Source organism: Hoplias malabaricus, chromosome 1, assembly GCF_029633855.1.
Source record: "Hoplias malabaricus isolate fHopMal1 chromosome 1, fHopMal1.hap1, whole genome shotgun sequence".
Taxonomy (NCBI): Eukaryota; Metazoa; Chordata; class Actinopteri; order Characiformes; family Erythrinidae; genus Hoplias; species Hoplias malabaricus.
Window position 1 is genome coordinate 43,561,807 of NC_089800.1, and position 27,266 is coordinate 43,589,072.

Sequence of the window (27,266 nt, forward strand, 5' to 3'; positions counted from 1 at the left end):
CTCATGCTAAAGTAATTACTGAAGATACTAAACTGAAATACTCCAATATTGAAAACATGAATATTGGTCTCATTTTATTTTTTTTTCCTCTCCAACTTCAAATCCAGCATTGTCAGTATATCATCATTACTGGAACCCATTGCTTTACCTCCTTCCAGTCTCCTGCTAATGTGCCTTTTCAGTTTTTCACACTCAGATGCTTATGAGAGTCTATGCTGTTTTGTGCAAATCAATCATGTGCATCCCCTAGCAAAAAAACTAATGTTTATTTTCACAAGGTGCGTTGTGGATGCACTCTCATCTCCCCCTGAGCCCTGAGGCATGTCTTGAGTGCTTGAGTGCTTCAAAAACCACTTAGACTTTCAGTCAGGCTTGGTAAAATTAGCAAGGGTCCTTAACTTCTGAGGGTCCTTGGTTCTGAACTGCTAGCTCTGTGGAGAGTTGACTGGAAGCTTAGTGATGTGATAAAAGCCATTGTGGGCCCTGAACTGGTAGCATTGTAAAAAATCATTGTCGATCTCAGTCTGGTGGTCTAAAAGCTTTTGTGGGCCTGATATTGGTGGTTTGGTAAAAGCCATTGTAGGGGCCACTTGTTTACTCTCCAACCATCCATGAGTTCCACCCTAACCCTGGGGAACCAATAAAAGCTATTATAGATTGGAGTTCACTGACTCTTTTGGTCTCCAGAGACTGGCCCAGGACATTCATTTCATTCTTCATTACATTGATTCCAATCAAATATTCATAATAAGGGACTTTATGTGCAGCCCTGAGCTGCAGACCAATTCTGGACACATTGCATATTATGGCATTTGGCAGATGCATATCCAGTCTGTGATGTCAGTAGTGTTATTGTGGGAGAAAAGGCAACCTATCAGGATTGCTCTCATAAACAGTGTTGCTGGTACTTCTAGGCAAGCACACTGCTGACCTAAAATAAACAAAACAAAAATTATTTGGAAATTTCTGCTGAAGTTGAACAATCTTTGCATCTGTTGTACTTTGCTTGCGTGACACTGCAGTAGTCTTTCTGGCTAAAATTCCAAGAAAACACCATTTGGATTTTTCGTAATGAAGGCATGAAGAACTGATTTGGCTGGATTTTGAGGGCAGTTCAAAACTTATTTTTAACCTTTTTTAACCTTATTTTTAAATCTAGAGCTGAACAATTTGGCCAAAATTTATATAACAAAATATTTTAAATTTTGGTCAGTATCAATATGAACAATAAAAAAGCCACTGAAAATCTGTCAAGAACTGAAAGCAACCTGACATTACCATCAAACAAGAACCTCTTGGCTTTGTCAGTATTAATATTTTTTTAAACTAACTTTAAAATAGGGTGCTTTTAACTGATGGCAGTGCCCTGTAATGACCATCAATCAATGACAGACTCTGTAAATAATAAATATTAAAACCTGGAAAATGTGTTTAAAAATCATATTGTTATTGAAACATTTTACATTGTGATATATATTGATATTGAATTATTGTACCGCCGTAGGTAAATCATTACTATAATGAAGAGAAAGGGTCACTTCACTGGAAGTAATTACTCTTTGACTTGTTGAGGACAGCCAGCTAAAACCTAGGGCAGCTACCTGAGGTATTTAACCTTATTTTGACTGAAAAAGTAAAAACTCCCCACTGCTTTTCTGCAGTAAATACAGAACAGGCAATGCTTAATGGGTATTGATGTGAGGGAACAATGATGAATGAAAACAATGATGAACAAAAACACAGAAGCCATGAATTCTGTATAGCCGATTATGGTATGCAGACTAAAATGAATAACATTGTAGTATATGTTAGAAATATTAACTTCACAGTTCCATCCCTCAGCTTGAGAACCACTGCTTTACTGAATACAGCAAAATTGCAGTCTGCCAAAATGTGGAAAAACGGAAGGTAAAACATGTTTGGGATCAGCTGGTTTTTACTACTGATAACTCTGAGTTGTTGCAGAGAACACAGTTCTTGGAATTTGGATGGTATGCAGCATTGCCTGCCTGGCAGTCCTTTCAATCAGGAGAAATAATCTGAAACACACTGAGACCATCTGCAGCCCTCCTGTGCAGTCAGGTCTGAGAGGCACCTCTCCTTTCTGCCGGGCAGTCAGCAGAACATGCCTGCTCTAGCCATAATCGCACTGCAGTCCTCCGGGGGAACTCCGGCACCATAGCTCATTTCAGAGAATCCACTGATATGATTTTAGGTAGGGGGGGGTGAGTGCCTGCAGGGGTCTTAATGGCTGGTGATAAACACAAAACCCCACCCAAAAATCCCACAGGGTACTTGGAAAATACAGTCCATTAAATTTGGCCCATAGCACCTGCCAGAAGAGTGCTTCTTTGTGCTATGCACTCACCCCATTGGCAGAAGGTCCCAGTCTACTGGCAGCCATCAATCAGTTCACCACACCAGCCAGGTACAGAGGCGCTCTAACCAAGACATGGGTTTGACCATTGGCATCAATTACTTATTCTTTTTTTAAATGTATTTATTATTTTTCAAGATGCTAGAGATCTGGCCATTATTTGGTGCAGAGCAGCTGTGGGACCCTCTTATCTGACTTCAGGAGTACACCAACCGGCAAAAAAAAGCACTAGAGAACATCATGAATAATTGACAAACAGGCAGAGGCTATTAAGCAGAGCTCCAACAGGAGGAAATTCATATGATCTTGCAGTTTGTGTATGTGTCTTTTTATTAGGCCTGTGTGCTTATAATTTAATTATTCATTTTTTAAAATTCAATAATCTTGTTTTTGCATTGAGAAAGCTTTATTTCCACCGAGTGCTCAAGTTTCCTCCCATGGTCCTGAAATGCATATTGGTAGGTGGATTGACGAATCAAGTGTCCATAGGTGCGAGTGTGTGTCACCCTGCAAAGGACTGGTGCCCCCTCCAGGATGTGTTCCCGCCTTGCGCCCAGTGATTCCGCGTAGGCTTCGGATCCACCGCGACCCTGAACTGCATAACTGGTTACAGACTATGAAAGAATTAATTAATATTTTTATTAATACATTTTCTTGAATTTGCAAGTGGTTTAATCATAGTAGTGAGCTGCATGGGAAAGGAGATAGTGGTATGGGATCAAAACCAAATAATTCTAGGGATGATAGGGATACAATTTATAGTGTAGTTCTGCTTTACAGGAACTGTAATAACATGTATGTTTATGCCATTGCTGAGGCATGAGTACAGTCTTCAACATGATATATAATTAGTTATAATTGTTAGCAATGGCATAAGCACAAGTACATTCTGTGCTGGATAATCTGTGCAATGGGACGGAGTGACTGTCTGTCTTGTGGTGCACCTGCTTAGCTGCTTGAGGTCAACTTTACTAATGCATTAGTTGTCATTTACAGCCCTGCTTTGGAGCCAAATTTGCAGATATTTGTTTAACTTTTTTTATTGGAAAGATTACCGTATGTGTGCACATCAACTCATAAGCGCATGTCCAGTACTCTGTATGTAGGATACAAGTGCTTTTTTACTTAGTACTCTCCACTGAGGTATTAAAACAGGAGAAAAGAGAAGCTAGGCAAGCCTAGATTTGCCGGACTACCGTTAGCCATATAGCCATTGTCACAGAGGTGTTTCTGGTATTTCAAAAACAGGAAAGCCCAAAATACATATCATTGTCATTCTGAGGTCTGGAGAAGCTTTGAGGCTTCATATCAATGTCTTTGTTTACAATAATAACAAACTATAAAAACTGTTTATCTTGTCAGTTGCTGACAGTGTATATGATCATGGAAAGCCTGTTATTTTCTGTTCATACAAAGCTACACAACTGAAGCACCGTGTTGAGATGACATTAAAGTAACTCGTCTACAAGATAACATTTTAACATTTAAGTTTTTCTACATTTCTAAAACCAAGCACCTTAACATTTTATCAACCAAGTAATCTACACTTGATAAAGGAACAGGGCATCGCTGGGAACTTATTTATTACTGACTTACATTTCTATAAGGGTCCGGCTGGTAAAACGGTGCTGTAACAAATGAACAGCCTCATTTATTTTGAGTAACACCTCGCTCTGTTGTTCTGGCTTTCATAATCTGGAGATTTTGGCTGTTTTCGTGTAAAGTTAAACAAAAAGCTGAAAGTCCGTAATGGCGATGTGTATTTGTGTCATTATAGGGACAGACTAGTGACATTGTTTGTTAAATATACAGTATAAAATAAAAGGCTGGGTCACAGAAACATTCTGCAAACATAAAGAACACACTATGATAAATATTACCTCAACAACACATTTCTGTTCGAGGCTCCAGTAAAACACTGAGCTGCTCGCTGCAGTGGATGGTGGACCTGCAGCGCTGAAGCAGTGCGAGCGTGTCCAAATTCAGCTCTCAACTTTCTGACCCCTTGAACACTTCAGCCCTCGCACCTTCTGCTCACCTTTCAAAAAGTGAACATTTTAATGAAGGATTTAGGGCTTATAGTAAGAAATGGGACGGGGAAAGCCTGCAGGCAGCAAAATCCTGGAAATTTTTAGCGATTTAGAAATCATCTGACACATTTTTTTAGGTCCCAAAAGGAGTACTTTGGATGTACTGGTCACCGCCAAACAGTTCCAAATTTAGTTCACAAACTATAATGTGAAATATGGCTGAACCTTAAGATTTCTCTGTGAAATACAGCTGATTTAAGACTTCCTACTCGCACATGCACATTTCAACATTAGGTGTCAGGTTTCAAGGTGTCATGTGGCTCCTACTACAGTAATGGATATCTTTGACAGTGGCTATGTTGAATTGTAACTCTCATCTCTTTACTCACGGTTTCTCATGTTGGTGATTTGTGTTGTCTGTTTAGAGTATTACTGTACATATGGGCTGTGGGTGGAGAGGATGAAGACTGATGATACCCTGTCTTTGCCAGGCCTTGAAAACTGTGCTGGGAGGGTACAGGAGTATATTGAAAATCTTTATACTTATTAGTAGTAGTAATACATTGTGTATATAAAATTGTAATTATACACAGGATACGATGAAAAATATCATATGCTAGTGCATTAGAGCTTCACATACAGCCCAGCCCACTCTCTTCCTACTAGCAACCACAACATTTAAATAAATGAAATGGTATTGTACAACTGACCACTAAGGATGCTGTGGCTGTCTATGATCTGATCAGCAGCCAGCTACACTTAACAACTAAGGTTACACATTGGGTTCAGCCCATTCCCTTCATTTGTATTCAAAAACATCTACTACATTGCTAGCTTTTCACAGGGTCATCAAGTAAGCACCACCCCTCATCAGCACTTTTCTGAATTAAGCCACCTGACTTTTCTGGAAGGCTCAACAGTGAGGTCTGGCATCCCTGATCCACCCCCATCCAAGCCAGATTTACAGGCTTCTCATACTCTTATATGTAGATTTAACTACAAATCCCCTAACACCTATTTCTACCAGTCTTATATCCACCCACATTCTCTCACCACAGACACCAAGCCTGCCTACTTCAGCTTTCTTTCAAAAGCTTCATCTACTGCGTCCTAAAAAAAATTGACCATGTCTGGCCTTAGCATAGTTAATGTGAAACTGTCCAGACCTGTAGTTTCTTACCTCTTTCCACCAGCATCTTCTTCATCTACCCACTGTCCAAAATTTTCTGTCCAAGAGTTGGAAAAATGTCATAAGTTGCTCCCGCAAAAACCCACAACTCTTTGTAAAGTGACCTTCTGCTTCTCTAGATTTTCCCAGCAAAGCCTTTGGCCTTGTTTTTCTTGCGAAGCCTCTGTTGTGCACCATGCCCCCGCTTCCTGCTGGTGAATAAACTAGCCATCATTTGCCTTCTCTCTGGTGATGTGACCTTACTGAATGCTATCCATGAATCACCTGACCCAAGGTCTGCTCTTCTGAATTGCTTTTGGCCAATTGTGTACAGCTTTAAAAATAAATTCTTGGCTACCTCTAGTCGTTTATTCCACTTCCTTCCTGCTTTTGTGACTGGAGCTTCTGCTATTATTACTGCGTCTTTAGTTCCTAACAAAATCAAAGATAGTACAGAGTACCAAAAATGCCAAAAGACAAACAAAAAACACTGTAATACAGAGAGTGCAAAACAGCAGAGATGGCATTGGAGAGATTATGTAGGCAGCTATTGAGCAGCACTAGACCACAGGTTGAAAACAGGCTCACCAAATTCAGTCACTTTAGATGCAAGCAGTTTTAACATGCTGCTAGCTGCCAGTGCCAACAACAACAGGCTCACTCAGTTAACAGTCCCAGCTGAAGTGGCAAAAGCAGGCAGAGACAAAAATATACTCCCCTTGTTAGCAAGCACAGACATTACAATAGGGCTGCAACTAATGATTATTTTGATAATCGATTAATCTGTCGATTATTGTATTATATTTATTATATTATATTGAGACATCTTGTTTAAGTACTCTAGCAGGCTCTAGTGACATTGAGTGAGAGAAAAACTAACGTCGCTAACGTTAGCTTGAGTAAAAGTATGGCCTGTTTTGGAACTGCTGGTCGAGCTGACACATTTAAGGTGGAAGTGAAAGCTCGGGGGGATGCTAAGGCTTGTTCGCTAAACGCGAGTGTAATATCAATGTACTAAGAAAAACAAACTACTCTAGCAGGCTCTAGGAACATTGAGTGAGAGAAAAAGTAGAATTAACTTACCATACTTAATCTCTTTCATGCGAGATCAGCTGTGCACATTTTGCACCTAATGCTGTTCCTTGAAAGCGTTAATGTAAAGTGCTCCCATACTTTTAATGACTTGGGGCGTACATTTTTCTCTGCTTGTGCTAACATTATCCTCTGCTGTGACCTCCTCCGCCATTTTTCAAACCCTTCTTCCCGAGTTTGTCACATGTAGCAACTGTACCTATGTGTATAATAACTTAGACCCAACTAATCGATTAATAAATTAGTTGCCAACTATTTTAACACTCAATTTAAATCGATTAGTTGTTGCAGCCCTACGTTACAATCAATGATAGAAGGCAGGTAAGCCTTGTCTCTAAGCCAGCAACAAAGAAACAGGGCTCCCATGGTCAGATGTCACAGCAGAGAGCAGCAGAGGAGGCAAACACACAAATCAAAGACAAACAACAGAACAAAAACCATTAAAACATAGCACCACCAGTGGGTTCTTGCTCGGAACTGATGTCAGACCAACCAGCTGATGTTCACTGTACTTGAATAAAACTTTTTAGATACCTGCTCATTCATTGTTTTCTCTGAGAAAACAGAGCTAATATTCTTTTTGTTGCAGTAGTTATATATCTTTATTTCAGAGAATGCTTTCACTACATGTTGGAAAATTGATTTGAGGATCTGACTGAAATTTGTGGGGGGAAAGAACATAAGTAAGATCAGTACTGATTTTACATGGATCAAAAACACCAGTCCAGCTCATTCCAAGTTTACTGGATACAGCTTCATCCATTTAGGAGTTGCAGTGTAGGAGACTGAAAAGCAAAAGCAAAGGTTAAAGCAAAAGATTGAAGCGCACTGTAAAATCGAAATAAATTAATCTCACCCTATACTGGACAGATCACACTACACAGCAACAGCTGCCACGCTCACAAGACATTCATCAGCACTTACCAAACTGCCTAGTTAATGTCAGAAATCACCACAGGGATATAGCTGGCGCCTGTGTGCCTGTGTGCCTGTGTGTGAACTGAAGTGCTTGTTATTTTAACTGTCTATTTTATCCGTAACTATGTTCTAATCAGTCAATAAATAAACAGTAATGTTTACTTGCTATTAGAGATTCTAGAGACAGTATTTGATGGGTATAAACCTTCTTAGGACCCTTTCCGGTCCAAAATATCATGTTGTATTATGCTTGCAACCATCTCGCCTGTATTAGAAATCATTTTCAGACATGATACTTTTGGATATTAATTCAAGCAGCAGCTCAGAGAGTGTCGATGAGGCCTTCTGTATTCATGCCAATTAGCATCAGTCCATTGAAAGGTGGGCGGGCTCTCCATTTGTTGGCCTTAGCAACAGCGGAAGAGAAAAGATGTTATTTTTCTAGAGAATGGCATGACTCATCAGCTGCAAGGCTGTCAAGATTGGCCCTAGCTTTCTGCTACACTCATGTGTCTATCTTTTTCCATTTCTCAAAACATCACTTTAGTGTGAAACTTTTTGGCAGTTTCCATTAGCGGGAAATAACTTGAGCTGCCTCCTCCTTAAAGAAAGTGGGGTAAAAAAAAAAGCTATCTTCTCTGTCCCGAGAAAGAAAGAAGTCTATTAATCATGTAGGAAGTGCCGAAGCACAATTCCAACCTAAATGGATTATTGAAGTGAAGCACCGCATTGGCCAGGGACTTGAACAATGAAACGTAAAGCACTGCTTGTTTCCAGTGTAAATGGACTGCATGGTGTCTAGGGAGAAGGCTGGGTCTCTAGCTTTGGAAAGCTGTGTATGAGGAGAGTACCAGGCAGGTCCACTCTCTGATAGTGTTGCATGATGTATTGAAAGGTCAATGCTTTTTCAGGACTTCAAATTTCTATGCCTTTTAATTCTTTATTTAAACAGACTTATGCTACAGTGACTTTGGCACCTGCTAATAATATAATTAACTTATTTAGATAAACCATATGTAAAATAATTGCACTAAATGCAAAACTTTTTTTATTTACATTTTATACTTTCATTTTATTCTACTTTTAGTTAAATTTGTGGCAGTCCCAAACATTAAAGTGAATGCAGAACCACACAAAATGATAGCTTCTTTGTTAAAGGCTACGATATTGGGGGAAAAGCTGTTTTGATTATGTTCAGAAGCTCGACATATTTTAAGGTTGAATGTATGTTGGAGGGAAATAATGTGTGTTGATTGAATGTGACTGAAGTTTTTATTCACTGTTTGAAATACTACAGAAATGCATTTGAGTTGTTTAGTTTTGTAGCACTTTCTGTCTTTCATGTAGTTAGCACTCTCCCAAAAAGGTCAATTACCCTTCTATGGAGCAGGAATAGAGCAATATCCTCATCTCAGGTCCAGTCTTTGTCTAAAAACATCCAGATGCCATTTACAGCCATGAGCACTGTGGGGGTCCTGTAAGAACAGGGTGAAATAGAGATCAAGTATGCAGAGAAACAGATGGACTACAGTCTGTGCTCCTTTATGGTCAGTAGAGCTGATAAACTGGACATTGAATGTAGATACAAGTTAGGCGTTCCTAATCCAGGGATCATTCAGTGCATACTCCTTGTAACATAACATGTCTTCGGACAGCTGAACGCTTTCATAGGTGGACTCTAGCTGCCCTGTTATTTTAGCCAACATCTGATGTCCACATGGCTAGCACCCACAAAGTGATTCCAACTGTTTTGTACAGATGGAAAAGAAACTGATATTGAAAATCAGAAATGCAAATGGGGCATAAGGCATATTAGACCATAATTTAAGTTTGAAGCAGTTCAATTTTAAATGTTTAGAATGTTTACAGTACTTCAAAATGTTGGTAAAGTGACAAAAGTTCTTACTGTTTTCTCATGCGAGGGTGAGCCTGAAACTTCATGTGCTGTGATGAAGTCATATAAAGGAAAGACGCCAGTTTTTTGATAGTCCGGGCCATAATCTGAGAAGCTCAGTACAGCAGCATTACTGACTCTAGCTGGAGTAACTGTGACTGTGGGGGAGGAGCAGTCTGACTTAGCTTTGGTTGGTCTGTTCTGTGAATATGAGAGCTGAAAGGAGATGAGAAAGGCAGTCATGCCTGCACTTCAGCCCTTGGACAGACAGACAGACAGACACACACACACACACACACACACACACACACACACACACACTGACATGTGTATATATACACACATGCACACACACAAACAAACAGCAACATGAGTCACTACTTGCCTAACCCTACTTTCTTGCTCATAGAAATGAAAGGGAAAGAGCAAAGTATAAATATGGACAGTATGACAACCCTTCATTTATAACTTTTCAGACAAAAGAGATATTTCAGATTAACTTAATTATCCATTCATTCATTCATTCATTCATTATCTGTAACCGCTTATCCAATTCCGGGTCGCGGTGGGTCCAGAGCCTACCTGGAATCATTGGGCGCGAGGCGGGAATACACCCTGGAGGGGGCGCCAGTCCTTCACAGGGCAACACACACATTCACTCACACCTACGGACACTTTGGAGTCGTCGATCCACCTACCAATGTGTGTTTTTGGACTGTGGGAGGAAACAGGAGCACCCGGAGGAAACCCACGCGGACATGGGGAGAACACACCAACTCCTCACAGACCTCCAGGTCCCTGGAGCTGTGTGACTGCGAGACTACATGCTGCGCCACCGTGCCGCCCCTAACTTAATCATAAGTAAATTTGATATAAAACAGTTGCATAAGCTAAAATAAATTGAAATTAATAAAGTAGTTTAAACCCCGCCTCCCATTATATGGATAATGTGATTCTTAGCATGTGATTCTGTCCTTCATCTGTTGTGAGAAAAGAACCCTGAAAGGTAGTGGAGCTGTCAAGAAATGATTGCTGAGTATAGGAAATAAATTGAAACAAAAACAAAATGGAGACCACCCTAGAGCCCACCCTCACCATCAGTTAATGTGTGTTGCTTTCTTGAATGATGAATTAAAATCACAACATTTCAGCGGATTTTAAAGACAGGTTTCTTACTACTAGCAAATTATTATATTAATTTTATAATTTTAATATAACAATTTCTAAAATTCTATGGAAACAACCAAAAATGTTCTGTAAATATTTGGTTATTTATCTATGCTTAGCTTTGGTTACAGCTCATTTTTGCTGTTGAGCATTTTGCTGCATAAACAGTTGGTTGATGGGGTGGGATGATGGCACCACTGGAAGTGTCCCTGTCACACAGGCCTTGGTCTTCGGGTTGTGGGTTTGAACCCTGCTCCTGGGGACTGTCTTTGAGGTGCTTGGGGTGTTCTCCCCATATCTGCATGGGTTTCATCACACTGTCCAAACTTAACTTGGACAACTTAAGTGTCCATGGGTGTGAATGAATGTGAGAGTGTGTGTCACCCTGCAATGGACTGGCTGCATTATTTCATAACATAAACAATCCACAATATCTCTATTGATATGGATTTTTGGTTCCAATTTTTATTGTCATAATAATGTTATTGTCATATATTATAAATGATACAATGTGGCACAGTCCTATAGGGCAGATTTCTAAAGAACCAAAAAATCTTTTCAGAATTTAACAAAATAAAGCTGAATAAACCATTATAACCGAAAAAAGTTTTGTTTAGTTATGCTTCTCCTTTTCTGTTATGATAAGAAATGTATGAAGGGTGACTTTGCACATTTGCCATTATATTGGTTGCTGCTGCTACTGCTTTTTGTAGGCTTTCAATAATTGGTCTAAATTTGTATTTTATGACACATGCTGTTGTTTAGTTTTCTTTCTGAAGAAAGATTGGAAGTTATTTATCAGAATAACAATGGCATATAGTTAACCTGGCCACATCTAGCGAATGGCCTTCTGGAAATGAAAGTCCTGGGCCTCTTGCATGAGGGGAGGACAGTGTCCTGTTCTCAACCTCAAGAGGCTGCTTAGTTCGCCGTCCATGCGGTCTGTGTGTGTGTTAAGGGGCTGCTCTCTGATGTTGAGGGACAGGCCTTGCTGGATATCCCCAATGCTTTGACTGCAGATGGGTATTGACTGTCGTAATCTGTTCCCCATCTGGTTCTAGTCTTCCCTGCAGTGGGGGATAACAAATGGGGGGGGCTATGAACTCAGTGGTTGTGCCTGGCTCCTCGCTCCTAAAAAACAAAACAGTGAGAGGGAAGAAAACTAATACATAGCATTCCATTGAAACACTTTTCCATTCCCTGTGGTAAAAGGCAAACCTAAAGACATGGTCCAAAATTAATCTGCTAATTTTCCTTTTCCCTTACTGAGGCTTGTGAAGGGGGCATTTCACTTTCCTCCTCGTCATTCTGTTCATATCTAGATGTCTGTGTAACAGTTAAAACTTTGCATAGTGTTGCTGGACCTTATTGGCTAAAACATTGACTTAATTATTAAATATGGAAATACACATCTTTAAAAGAATGACATTTTAATGCAAAATACTATAATTAATAATGGTGAAATGGCGAAGCTAGTTCTGAGTTGGCCTGTGTGTTCTGTGAGGTCTAAGAAAGCTTATCAGTGATCTCCAAAGACCCACAGTAGTTCAGCAGGATTCTGTTAAATAAAATATTACACGTGCATTTTATGTGAACAAAGGCTCTTACAAAAATGGAGTCTTATTATCAAAGCACCTACTGGATCCAAGGCAGAGGCCTGAGACAATGATAATTTTGAACATGAACTTTGCTTGAGAGAGGACCAGCTCAAGGCCAGGTCTTACTGAGGCCTGAATCTAAAGATCGTTATTTTGTAAAATATGGCTGGAATAAATGAAAGCTTTGATAATGGCATAACAGCTAAAGAATATTCAAGCAACCTCTTATAATCACGTCATTTGGAAATAATAAAGGGGTCTGATGTATTTGAGAAGGACAAGAAGCCAGCTGTTGACATCTCTTTGCTCAAAAATAAATGGGTATAAAATATTGTGGATTTTCTGAGTTGGTCAGTCGGGCCTGAATGCAGTGGGAAAGCCTTAATTCTTCAAGTAAATAATGGACCTGTTCTTTTTTAACGAGAAAGTTGTGTCTGTGAAATCTTTTAAAGGAGTTTATTTTAGGCAGATAATTAAGTCAGTTGTTTAAGATGGAAGGATTTTTGACCTGACAGTGTAGTATTTGTGTTTTACAGACATCAAGATGCCTGAAAACAGCCATAATGTCATTGGTTGACTTTGAAAATTTGACATAAATGTAGTAAACCTGATTTTACTAGTTAGATAGTACCACTAAACAGTGATTGGTAAAGCTCAGTATCACAAACTGCTTTAGTACAAGTCATAATAATGAACAATAATAAACACAAACAGACTCAAAAACTATATGTTTAAGGCATGGAGAGGTTGAAAATATTCACTGTTCTTGGTAAATAAAAACATAAATGTTATTTATGGACATGGCATGTATTTTTTTAAACAAAAGCAAAATGATGGAAATCCACATTTTAATGAAGTTATTGAAACAATACTTGGATACAGATACTCTATGCTAAAAGGGTGAATTACAAACCTGACATGGCTTTATTTAATTAAATTACATCAGAAAGCACTTTAATATCTCATATTTTTTTACTATCTGCATGGCAACAGAGAATGTATGCTTTAATGAAACAAAGTTGTATGAATATGTTGCTCATTACCTATCAATCTAAACTGTATATCCAATAGTTTGTTGAGAACCTTTAATGATTAATTAATTTAGATATTTAAGGTGCACCCAGGCGCACAGGATTAATATAATCTTCATAGAAAATAATGAAATGAATTGGGATACTCTAGAGCACCTGGACATGAACCTAATGTCACCCAGCATTGAACTGTGGAGCAATGAAACAGCATACCTTGGAGTGATAGAAGACCATTTAATAACTTTTGAATGAACTATTCATTCACCATCAGAATCTGATTTTAAATATATCTAGAAATGTAAAAGGTCCTGCAGCCAAGGGGATTCCCTGCTCAGATTTTAGTTTTAAATGAAATGTTGAATAAGAAAGAAGGGCTGGATGATATGGCCAAAATGTATATTGTGATATATTTATTAATTTTGAGTCGGTACAATGTAAGTTTGATGTGACTTCTAAAAGCCACAGAAAAACTGGCAAGAACAAACAAGAAAAATATCACCATCAAAAATAAACCTAAACTAACTTTAAAATGGAGTGCAATCAACTGAACACAGCTCCCTGTAATGAATGTCAGTCAGTGACAGATGCTGTAAATAATGTAGATTGAAATATTCAAAATGTGTTTAAAAATCATATAATTGTTATTAAAAGATTTGTTGCGATATGTTTTGATAATAAAATATTGTCCAGCCCTATGTATAATTATGTGTAATTAGAATAAAATTTGTGATGTTCTGTGACCAGCCATTTTACTGCTTTGGTGTTGAAGCTTAAATGAAGAGTCTAAAATATCTACATCAATCAATAAAAAAGGCTGATATGGACATGAAATAATTAATCAAACTCTGCACAGTTTTAGCATATTGTCTTTGTCCAATCCAAAACAAGTAATCTCTAATTTTGTGGATTTTTAATGTACTACATCATTTTTACAAATCAGCTGTTTGGTAAAATCTTTTTGATGAATGGACCAATAGAAATACTCCAAAATGACATGTAATATAATCTTTTTACACTGACTTCCATTGAAACGTAAGAAGGTTTTTTTTCCAGCTCCTGTTAAGTTAGTAGTAATAGTTTTTCATTGGACAATGACGATGTTACATAGCCAGTCAATGTTCAGAGCAAGGTCTGGCCATTTAATATCCTCTCTACGCAAATATTAGTGTTTCTTAATCCACATCCTGCAGCAACTAAAGGCCTTGAGCTTGTGTTTTCCCCATAAACAAAAGCTGCTGTTCCTTGGTTTATCCTCAACTTACTGAATATTTCATTTCAGACAGATCAATAATTTACAATGGGTGTGTAATAATGCATGATTCATTTTTAATCTGCTTGCAAATTCGTTTCTTCCAGATTTCATGTAAAAGTGAACCACAATTTAACCACAGTAATGTTGTTTGGTTGTGCTGTTTTAAAAGCTGTGACATGAAGCACCAAAAGACAGACATATGGCCATGCGTGGTGCGAACTTGTGCTGTGAAGTTATGGAAATTGCAACCATGCCTTGAAGCTACAGATTTCTGTTTGTATAAACTGTCTGCCTTTCACAGTAGTCTCAGTAATGACTACAGCCTGTTGGTACAATAGCATTATCGAAACTATTGCTGCCATCGTCATTATCTTAATCAAATCTGAGCATGTAGCCCATGAAATGTGATGCGTGGCAACAGAGGGAATGATCTCAGAGAGTGAAAGGCCATTCATTCAAGCCACTTACATGCCACTATAAGTGGAGGGAAGCTCAGAGCATTCTTTAATTGTATCTTGTCATCCAATTAGGGCCAATTAGTTGGATGCAGTAAGAACGGTAAAGCGCTGTTGCTGATCTTTCTGCTGAGTGCCTGCAATCTAGATGCCCTTCTGAGGAGGCAGCTCAAGCCATTTTCCACTTTGCTAAATTTTATAATACTGTATTTTGATTAGGGATGGGCGGCATCCAAATTTTTCATACCATGGGTTGCACTGTTGAGCTGCATGAGCCTCATATCTGTGAGCACAAAGTCGAGTGAAAGGTTTTTGCACTGTGCACTTCACATGGTGATGATAAAAACCTGTTCCTGAGAGAGTTTTCAGCTTCCTTCCTCTCTCTTTTAACCCAAGCTCAGTGCTAAACTCTGGTGGGCTACTGGGCTTGTGTTTTTTCCCCCACCCGTTTTTCAGACTGTGACATCAGCAGTCAGTGAGCTCCTTCAGCACCCCCTCCCTGTGGCTCTCTTGAATGCGCATGAATGAACTCTGGCTTTGTAGTGAAAGACACAGAACAGAAATTAACACATGCATCATCATTGAAATACCACCCTCATACGTCCACAATTTTATATACAGCAGTATATGGTATTACTGTTACACTGCCCTACCATAGTTCTGATATTTTATTGCAGATGTTTCATAAGTAATATTCAGGCAGAATTAGTTGTGCCAAGGGAGGTGAAGGAATATAAATAGGAGTGGAGTGCTTTTAAAACTACTACAAGAACACTACAAATAATGCCAGGTTATACTAGACACACAAGCTAATGGTGCAAGAGCAGAATGGTTTAGTAGTGTTTCTGTCACATTGCTCCAGGTTCAAAACCTTCCTCTGGTCATCGTCTGTGAGTGTGGTGTATTCTCCTTGTGTCTGCGTGGGTTTCCTCCAGATGCTACAGTTTCTGGAGGTACATTGGCTATTCACATGGTCCATAGGTGTGCGTCATGCCCTGTGATGGCCTGGCACCCCATCCACTGTGTTCCATTGGATCAAATGGACAGGAAATGAATTAATGAATAAATATGGTGGTGTTCAATTTTGGGAAAGGGGTTTTCACACAGAGAAGGCTTTGCTTGTTCTAGGACCCAAATCTTCCTAAAAATGTTGTAATCAAAACTATAAAAATGTGATTCAGTGAACATATCTGTATAGATACGTACTTGTGTCCTGGAGGGCTGTAGTTCAGCTCAGTTCAGTTGAACCGTTAAGTTAAGTAGGTGCGTTTGAGCAAGCATTTTACCAAGTGCTGGACGTTTCGTGGTCCTATTGATCCCTGCATTGTAAAATCAAAACATACACATTCAACTGCACATTTTGCCTCAGGGTCAAAGAACCTGCTATAAACACACCCACACACACCACTGCAATCTTCTGTCATCAACAGATAAGGATGTTTATGTCAAGAACAGACCACAGCTCTGGCAGATCTCTGTGCAGAGAACTAGACAAAATGATTTTCAAATAGTTTCGAAATTATTCATCTGCACAGGGTTTAGCAGGTTCATGCTGCACCGTTACATCAATGTAAAGATAAGCCTGAAGTGCCCTCGTATCAAGCACACTTGATAAGATCAGAGTTCTATGATGAGTTTAATTAATAAGAATGTGATCTATAGTCTCATTGACTAAAGACAGCAAGATAACGTCCCTTAGGGTTTGAAGCCAAAACATTATCTATCTGTGAGGAGTCGTTGTTGCCCCCCACCCCTCCCCATGTTTGCATGGCTTTCCTCTGCTTTACCCCAGAACCCAAAACCACGTTTTTAGGTGGGTTGGCTATTCGAAAGTGTCCATAGGTTTGGGTGAGTTAGTGAGTGTGTGTGACACCTTGTGATGAACTAGTGCTTTGTCTATGTGATAAGTGGTGTCATGTGACCACAGCCCTTGTAGATATCTGTGTAGAGCCCAGTTGTAAAAGCCAAACGTCATTAACAAAACCTCACCAGAATTCTCAGAGCTAGTAACAGTTTTTGAAAACGTTCTTGTGTTCTGCAGAGTGGAGCGCTCCACAGACCAGGTGATCAAGCCAGTCAATGTGGAGGCCTTGTCAAAGTGGGTGGGAAAGATCCCAGGGGACGTGCTGAGGGACATGCCGGTCATCGCACCCATGCTGGCCAGGCTGGGCTATGACCCCCATGCCAACCCACCCAATTACGGCCGACCAGATCCACGAGTCCTGGACAACACTAGAAGGGTAAGTGCCCTCTGAAAATGTAAAGCACAGAGTCACTCACACTTAAGAGTTTTTTCAAAAAAAGAAAGTGATTTTTGTTGTTCTCCCACATTAATAAAGTCACACAATCGACAATCCTAAAAATTATTGTTTTGAAATTGGCTGTCCTGGCTACAATTGAACAATTCTAAGAATTTAATTGGTTGAGAATTTCACGTTATGTGAAAAGTTTCTACTGATCATGTCTTTTTAAAGAACCACACAGAGAAGGACTCTGTGGAGAACCAAATGTGTTCTTCAGCTGAAACATTTCTTGGTGTCTTTATTTTTGTGAAAGTGATATTTTATATTTATTTTATCTGAAAACTGTTGAACAAATGTGAATACTGTGAATTCATGTTAAATCGTATGACAATGACTCGTATAAAGTCATACATCACCTTAAAGAAAGTGAATTATGTGCCATAATGAAGAGCGCAAACCCACATCCTGAAGAATCAGTTCTCCAACTTAGGATCAAGAACAATAATCTAATTTAAGAAAGGTTTTGTGCATTCTGCTATGAGCTATCACCAGATATTTAGGCCTTTTTTAGATGAGCTGACATGTGACACACGTAATCTACAGAGTGTGTTTGCTCTGGTGTATCCGGTAACAACTGTGAGGATCAGGGGATTTCATGTTCAGACCACTGGCCATTTAAGGGCTTATAAATATTCAATATTACATTCTAGCATGGGCCAATAGTAGTTCATTGTTGTGAGATGTTTTATGCATTGTGACATGCATTTTAATTCTCCTATATACGAGTGTGCATTTTGCCAAGACGGTGAAAAAAAGCATGTATTTTGACAGCTGGGGTTGATTGGTTTTGAAAACCCAGTTCCTGTTCTGGCGTCATATCTCTGCTGTGCACTGACACATTACATTGGATCTAGTTCCGTTATTGTTTTCCTTCTTATCGATTCCTAATAATTCTTGATGCTTTGTTGGATGTAAGCCCACTACGTGGCTCTCAAGACCTAATAGTACACTTCGTTATGAAATGAGAAGAGACTGGCAGACCATTCCAGCGTTAACATTATTTCTCATTCGTCACATTCCATTACGGATGAGTCCTCTCTGATGGGAAGCTTGCATATATATGGATTTTGAGTACAGTTTGTGCCGTGTAAGTGGACACCACGTCATAATACATCCCCTTATCATTTTCGCAAAGATAAAAGTCAAAATCAGCTGCCATTTTCATGACATATTCTGCGAACTCCTTTTATGTAGGAGACCTTTAATGTATTTGGCTACATTTTTTTAGTGGAAAAACTTTTATTTAACATTCTTTGGGCATGACATTTTTAAGTTACTGCCATTTATCATCTGATTTAATGATTAAATGTCTCTAACTGTAATGGTCTAGAATATTGATGGCATTTTTAGGATTAATGAAAGATAGAGATTCCAAAAAGAAAACAAGGACACAACATAAAAACAATACTTTCAGGGTTCTTTATTAAAGGAAATGCGTTTACAAGGGAGCTATATAGAAACCGGAACCTGTGCTTTTACGTGACTAAAGGTGTTCTTTGCATCGTGCATGGTTCTTCGGGTTGATGGAGGATGCGCTATAGGTGGCTCTATACAGCACCATTTAGAAAAGGGTTCTATATGGCACCATATAGAACCATTTCTTTTAATAAAGAACCCTGGTAGAACCATCATTTATAAGAGCATAGATAGTCCCTAGGCGAGATGTGGATGGAGAGGTACTCTTGTGTCTCGCTGTCCTTTTTCTTGCAGGAAGTGTCTCCGTGGTCTTGTAAAAGGAGCCTGGAGCCCTTTTATACATCAGCAACTTTACACCGGCTCCTTCAGCTGCTCTCGGTCCGCTCCACTTAATGACCAAATCATGTGCTGAAGTGCGGACGAAAAAAAGAGAGAATAAAAGCCGTTTAATGCCCCATAAAAACTCATAAGATATATCAAAATGGCTCCAGGCTGTGTGTGTGCTCTTATAGGCCTGCTAAGTTATGTACTGTTTGATTTAAAGGGCAGGGCATTGGCCTGGGAAAATGGTTCTGAGGGTTCTAACATTTTTAATTCAAGTTAAGCTTGTGGGCCAGGTGGCTTTTGCGTTTCTCTGGAAAGCCTTTATACCAATCTGTGTTTTCTCCAGGAGTTAAAATAGTGAAGCATAACAGCACAGAAATCCCTGACTTGACGGAAACCTTTGATGTAATGGTTAGTTTTTTTTACACTTGTGAAGTGCTCACAAAGTAAGACCACATACTGTAGAACTTTTTATTTTTATTTTTTTCCCTCCAATGACTGAGAATATTGAGGCTGGAAGGGGACCCCTGCTGCACCCTTGCATCTGACTCAGTCTGCTTTTGGAGCCAAGAATGTCATGGACGTTCAGTCTTAGCTGTTCTTGCTCAGCGCATCATCAACAGGGTCTCTTGAGGAGGTCTGCTTGCTGTGTCCTTCCCCTCTGAGTTGGGCAGTGTGATATGAACAAAATACTTGTATTATTGCTGACATCTTCTAACAGGTGGCTATCAAAGAAAAAGCATCATTTTAAACCACCAGATGTACTTTAATTTGTGTTGAAATTTCATGATGAATGGACCAATAGAAGTTTTCTTTACACTTCTTATATATAATTATAGAATAGTTATAATGATTTTGGAGATACAAATATATACAATATTGTCAATGTTTATATACACCGAACAACCATACAGGATTATTTTGTAGTTCTAAAATTACAGACTGTACTCCATCTCTTGCCCAATGGTTCCTTAATGGTCAGGACCTCTACAGGACCACCACAGAGCAGGTATGATTTGGGTGGTGGATCAGTGTCAGCACTGTGATATTAATGTGGCGGTGATGTGTTAGTTTGGTCGTGCCATTTACGAGTGGATCAGACACAGCAGTGCTGCTGGAGTTTTTAAACACTGTGTGCACTTGGTTAGACACACCTCCCTCAGAGAGAGTAGCTCATTTGTTGCTGCACTGTTTGTGAAGGTCATGATCTAGTCCTTCATCGGTGTACAGAGTCCAGCAGTGACACAGACTGCTGTGTCTAATCCACTTGAACTACACCACCACCATGTCAGTGTCACTGCAGCGCTGGGAATAATCCACCACTGCGGTGGTTGTGTTTTGTGATTAATAAATGATATAGTGTGCTCTCTCACCTCACTCTCACTGGTAAAGCAGGAAATGTCCTCTGTTACTGTGGAAATATTTGCATGTGCTGTAGCTAGAACAAGCTGAAAAATGTGGGGTTTTATTAGTATGTCAGACTCAACAATTTTTTAAATATATTTGTCAGATTGTATCAGTCATTTTAAGAGAAATATTGAAATGTTTAATTTGGGACATAATCATCCATTCCCATTCAAGAAATTGGAGCTTGGTCTTGTGTGAAAGGAAATACCTGCTGTAAGGCGTTGCCAAGATGGCCACAGTTTGGACAGACCTTTCTATAAGGAGTAAGGCCCAGATCTTTTTAAAGCACCTCTGACAGTTCCTCTCAGCCAAGCTGAAAGATATTACAGCAGTGGCACAGCTTTCAGCAGATCTAAAGTAATATCTGTATCTATCTTTATCTAATTTGGACTGACTTTTGTTTGCTATCACACAAAAACAGCAGCAGCAGTCTGTGTAAGAAGCTGAGAATGGCTGCTCTGTGAGGTTTTACTAAGCACATATCTGCCTGTAAATGCTGTTTTATCCTCTCTTGTCATGATATCCATAACCCGTTCCACACCATCATCTCCCTCTTATTATTATGGTTACTTATGTTCAGTTTGAGTATGTAGGTCATGGTACTTTAGTCGTTTGTGGATTCTTTGGTTTGCATTTCTGCTTGTGTGAATAAGGCTATTGGGTATTTGTAAATGCTCCAGTTTACTTCTTTTGAAAGTCTGTAAGTGTTCTAAATAAGTGATTTTGATTGTGGTCATAAGGAAACACTGCATCATGAACATATTTGTCTTTTAGCCTTAGATTGTTCTTATATTTAATAAACATTAATGTAAGAGAATTGTACCTTTGTAAAATAATTTGTAACTGATGTATTCAGCATGAAAAGTTGTAAATGACAACTGCTATTTGCGATTAAAACAATATATATAGAAAACAACATGCATGAAAAACCATACATAATTCAATGTGACCAACCATGTACCTGTTTTCAGTAATTTAATAAAGTCATTATGTCAGTAGGTACTTTATCTGTAGGTATATGTGCAGGGATTTTCACTGCTTAGTGTAAATGTTTAAAATGTTATGTTTTTCACTACAAAATTAATCAAGGCTATTTTGCATTAATGGTGCCAGTGCGGCTAGGTACAGCCTTAGTCACAGTTGAGGCCAGTGTGGATCTGCATATGAGTTTGATAGGGCTTTAAATCTGGCTTGGAGTGGGGTGGGTCGAGCCTTCTGGAGGTTTTGAGAGCTCATGAAGGGTGGTGCTTACCTGATGACCCGTGTGAAGAGCTAACGATGTAGTGGGTGTTTTGAATACAGATTAAGGGAATGGGCTGGGCCCAATGAGTAACCTTAGTTGTCAGGAGTAGCTGGGTGCTGATTGGATCATAAATGGCCACTGCAACCTTAGAAATTAGGTGTAGGATATTGTTGTGTTTAAATGTTCAGCGATAGATAATAGAACTATTGTGGTTGCTGGGAGGACAGTGTGAGCTGGGCCCTGTGTGAAGCTCTCTAATACACTGGCATAGGATATTTTACATCTGATCCTGAATATAAATACCATCAGTTTAGACTGATATGAAACTGATGTACAGCTATTGTGTTTTAGTGCAAATTTCGCATCTGAAACCAGGGAAGAGCTGGATTTGATCTGATATTTCAAGGATGAAAGCTTTAAGTATGGTTTTATCTGTTGGTGACATATTTGTGGATCTGCCAGGTCTAATGTGTTTGAGGAATCCCATTTTACCTATATCTTTTAATAGTTTATTCCCTCTAGTCCTTTCCATTTTTATGAAATCCATTTTCCTTGTACATATGTTTATAGAATATTGTCTTTTTTAAGATCTCTGGCATGCTCAGTACTGTATGTTTCAGTGAAATAGTTACTTTTCTCCTGCAGTCAAAAAAAAATAAAAAATCAGGGGTTCTGTGTCTGATCATTTGTTGAGGTTTAGATGAGTTTCACCATTTCCTTGTGTTATTTGATAGAGTGTAATGTTGGCTGTTGCTATGATGAAACCTTTTAATGTGTACTGTAGCTGAACGGAATCTGTGTGCCATTAGTTTGACCACACAGCATTTATATTTCCCACTGCCAAAGCCTTGAGTCACAAATATTTGGTGTTTGGTTTGAAGCAGAAAGAAAAATATTGGTTCCAGAAGTTATCCTGGATACCTGTGTGTCTACTTATATTTTTCTTTATAAACAAATGTATAAATATGCTATAGCTAAGGTCGGAATATGAGTAAGCAAAAGCTGTACGTGCTGTATGGTAAGTGACCTCCCCCTCCCCACCAGCTTGAGTTGATTCTCTCTGGATACAATAGCAAGATCCTGCCTTTCTTCCCAACTCTGGGATGTGTGATCGAGAGCAGCGTACACATCTGCAGGGTATTAACATGCGTTTCCCCCGGATCAAACACAGCTGCGTGGCTTATGTATTGAACGACCCCTACATCATCTACATACACTACAACTCACACACACACACACACACACACACACACAGCACTAAAGCTTTGGGATCTGCTCCCAGGGGAGGGGGGGGGGGGTCCTCACAAGCATGGATATGGAGCCAAGCGATTTCTGTTCAATCACAAAAAAAGATATACTCTGATATACAAAAGAATGGTACTGTGTATTTGCCACAGCACCTCACCTTTCTTCATTTCAAAGACAGTCAGTAATATATCTTGGGTTTCACCAGAGAGGTGAGCTGCAGAAAATGCAAACAACTACTAGACTTTTTTTTATTCAGGTGTAGAAAAGAAATAAAATATTCCTGCAGGTATTTTTCAGAAACTGAAAGGAGTTAAACTAATGGACATGCGAATGAAGGCCAATGGTGGACACGCATAAGAACATACTAAAGAATGTTCTTAATACATCTGTTTTTAGTTAAATATATGGTTATTATAGTTACAACAATTGATTCACAGCATATCTTTAAGGCATGGTCAGTACTTCAAGAACACCTACATGTGGTGTACCAAAATCAGATTTAGTCATGTTTAGTTGGATGTAGTGCAGTAACGTGTTTGAAAAGATTGTACCATTTATAGGTTTTGAGTGCAATATGGTATTTATATTTGGCAGGGCTACTGCATTACATTTGTGTTAGGATACATATTGTGTATCGTGAAGTTGTCTACACTGTTAATAAAAAAAAAAAATTATTGAAATGTGTGTGTGTGTGTGTGTGTGTGTGTGTGTATAACAATTTGATTAAACAGCATTAAAATGTACATTCATGGACTGTTTTGTTCACAATAATTTTCTGTGAAAGAACTGATATACACTGTAAAAAAAAACAGGAAGGAAACATTGTTTGCTATAAAAGTAGCATGTTAGTAGTATGAGAAATGAGAGAATGGAGACTGAGATATAGCTGTACTGCGAATATGCATCCTTTATTCAGCTCTTTAAATGGAGGTATTGGCAAAAGGAGCAAAGAAATGTGCAGTATCTGGGCGCTGGTTGATGGTGATGGTGAACTTTCCTGATCAACACACATGTTGTCGCACATTAACACTAAACATGCCCAGACACACACACACAAATACAAAAAGATTATGACTTTCTTTAAAAGTTGCAAAAGAAAAAGCATGAGGGCATTTTTCTATCACTTTTAGAGAACATCATGATAGACTTTACCATCCCCACTTTCTGTTTCCAGTGCATGTGCATATATATATATATATATATATATATATATATATATATATATATATATATATATATATATATATATATATATATATATATATATATAGCTACTAGTTTCATGGTTGAAAACTTTCTGGCGATTTATAGTCCTGTTTTAAAGGTTTCTTAAATACATTAAAGGCCTTCTGGGTTTGAGCAGTCTACAGGTTCTGCCAAATCTACTGCTGTTAAATTCCTTATGAGGGCCAAAAATGGCTGTTGTTGTTGCTTTCCTTTTTACTGCATGGGGTTGTGATGTCTGTTTTTCAGTAGAGACAGAGGATGTGTTGAATTGATCTAGTTTATAAGAATGCTGTGTCGCACTCTTGTTGCCGATTTGTCCTCCTGGGCTTTCTCTACTCTATGGTAAGATATGTATAAACGGTCTAGGCTGGACAGACAGCCTGAGCGAGGTTTCCGTGGTAACAAGGACTAACTGGAAGACTGTGTCGTGTTGAAGATGTGTGGTGTCTATCTATAGTTTGTTTGGATGTTGCTCATGATCATTGTCGTAAACTCAACTCAAAGAGAACACAAAAGACACCAGCTTTAATGTCTGGCAGACAAATTCCTCCTGTTCCTCATCCTCATTGTCACCATAAAGCGCTTCATTTTTTTTTCCTTTGTTATATTTTGTGTTTACCTCAGGATTGCATGTTGGATGCTTTTATTTTAATAATAAATGATTATTTTGAATAAATAACCAGTTTAATGCATTAATATTTGTTTTGTTAATAACATGTATTCTTTTATTAATTTATGACATTTCTAAGTCTTAAGGAACTCATTCACTGCATAATATTCACCACAATGCTATTCTCTATAATACAGACCTATATTTAATTGCGGCCACAAATTGAGTATATTTTATTGGATGTTTCTCTAAGCACTTTAATCAATTCTGACATAAAAAGGCTGTTAAGTGAATCACTGATGCGCTCTTACATCACTAGTATGGAACAGTGTAACAGACTTCAGAGATGGTTCTCAACACCTCTTACCATTCCCAGTGCATGTGTATGTTTAATTGCTGTCAGATGTTGTTGCATGAATAACAATTAGAGGAGGATCAAGGAAGTTCCTGAAGGGCTGAAGGTTTACACTGTGTGTGCATTTTGCGTGGATGTCCCTTAAGAGCATTGTTCTGCGCTCAAAAGAACTCAAAGCAATTGTAATCTCTGAAGCTACAATCACTCTTTAACTGAATCAAATCCTTCTCTTCCTCTTTCAGGATGATGCTGCACAAACCAGTATGTAATTTACAAGTCACCCATTCATTTGTTCACTGAAAAACCTCTAATTACAGGTGCTTGTCGGGAGCTTACTTGTCTGCCATTCTCAACATTTGCAGTGGAAATTGTAGTGGCCTTGATATTGAATTAAAGTCACATATTTATTTTACACTCAGTATACAAATATACTCAGCTCTTATGAGCAGCCTAATGTGCATGACGTGGCCAAAATTTCATATCATTATATTTAAAGAAGTTTTCCCCTTATGTTAAATGTATCACTAATGCACTCACACTGGACAGAAGAAAAGAAACAGCATTGATCTTTAATCTTTATTTTATTTATTTTCCTGAACCAAGAATGGGGCTTAGTTTTCTTACATCTTTCACGAATTAAAGTTTTAAGTACTGTTTATCACACATGAACTGATGTAGTAGTTTATAAAGTGTTAAAATGTATTTTGGATTATTTATTTATTTGCGCTCATTGACACCTGTCTTATGCAAGCTGATTATTTCATACCGAATTTATTAAGTAGTATCCCTTGAAAATGCATGATCTGGTGAAAATGGATTCAATTAAATAAGTTTAAGTGGCCTCTGGTATTGCGCAGTACAGTGATCCCTCGTTGCAAGTCTACCTGCGAAAAACAAATTTCCACGAAGTAGAGGAAAGATATATATATATATATATATATATATATATATATATATATATATATATAATTTTTTTTAAACGTATTTAACGAGTATTTGGACTTTTGAACAACAATATGAACAATACATGTACTGTATGTAAGAAATACTTGGAAATTATATATTTTGTCATTTACAGGCCTAGTCTAATACATGTAAATAATAATAAGAAAATACTTTTGGCTATTCATCTTTCACGGTTTTCCTAGATTTTCCCTCAATATCCGTGATATAGCAGCCATAAACCCCCTTGAAAAAACCCACGAAGTAGCGAATCCGTGAAAGATGAACCGCAAAGTAGCAAGGGATTACTGTACACTGCTTTTGCCAGGTCAGATATTAAAACAAAAATCCATTCATTTATTCATAGTCATAGGACAACATACAACAAAATTGTGCCTCCCCCATTTAAGCCATCCGTGGTCTTGAATACAAAGACACACACACACTAGTGCACTAGGGGCAGTGAGCAAACTTGCATACACCTGTAGTGGTGGGCAGGGTTGGGCAGAGTTCCATTGCCCAAGGAGCATTTTAGGGTTGGGTTCCTTACTCAAGAGCTGCCAGTTCAATCTGCCCTACCCCAATTATCCTGGTGGTTGAGGGGATTCCACTGTTGATCTTTCAATTCCAAGCCAGCCTCTCTAACTATTAGACCACAGCTGCTGCCTAGAATGATGAACACTTCAAGATTTTGCATGTCATCCTTGCACAGTTATAGATGGCTAACCAAACTGTAGGACCCTGATGAGTAAACTCAACACTGTGGCACTGTGACATTTTACTTGGACATTCAGACCTTGTCTTGTGCAGTCTAGCCTCATAAGTAAATATGATGTTCCATTAGTTTAGCGTTTCTGTACATTTCATTTTTTACAAATCATGACAGAATAGCAGAGAAATTGCTGTTACTATTTTTTTTTAATTGCATTTCTTTCACAGATGTTGCAGATGCTTGAGCACAAGGTTTTTTTTCTCTGCCATTTGTCATCTGTTGTTCATATGATTACAGCCTTAATAGCCCTAATGAGAGATAGATCTAATTCAACAACAATAGAACAAATTTCTACTCTTCATTAATGCTGGAGATCCAAGCAGATCAAGTATATTCTAATGGATTAAATATTGACCATATTACATGCTTTGCCTTGTGTTGTTGTTCTGCTTAAGCCACTCTATTAAAGAATTCATAAAACTGAAGCTGGTTACTGG

At 38.5% G+C, this 27,266-nt stretch overlaps 1 protein-coding gene across 5 annotated transcripts in view; it reads left to right on the top strand.

Annotated features, from left to right (window-relative positions):
- The window catches only part of tpst1 (tyrosylprotein sulfotransferase 1), a 59,083-nt gene that overhangs the window by 15,286 nt on the left and 16,531 nt on the right, over positions 1–27,266 (top strand). For all 5 annotated transcript variants that reach the window (XM_066663368.1, XM_066663375.1, XM_066663390.1 and 2 more), the window contains exon 3: positions 17,024–17,222. In XM_066663368.1, coding sequence (XP_066519465.1) covers positions 17,024–17,222 — 199 coding nt within the window. The remainder of the gene's footprint in view (positions 1–17,023; positions 17,223–27,266) is intronic.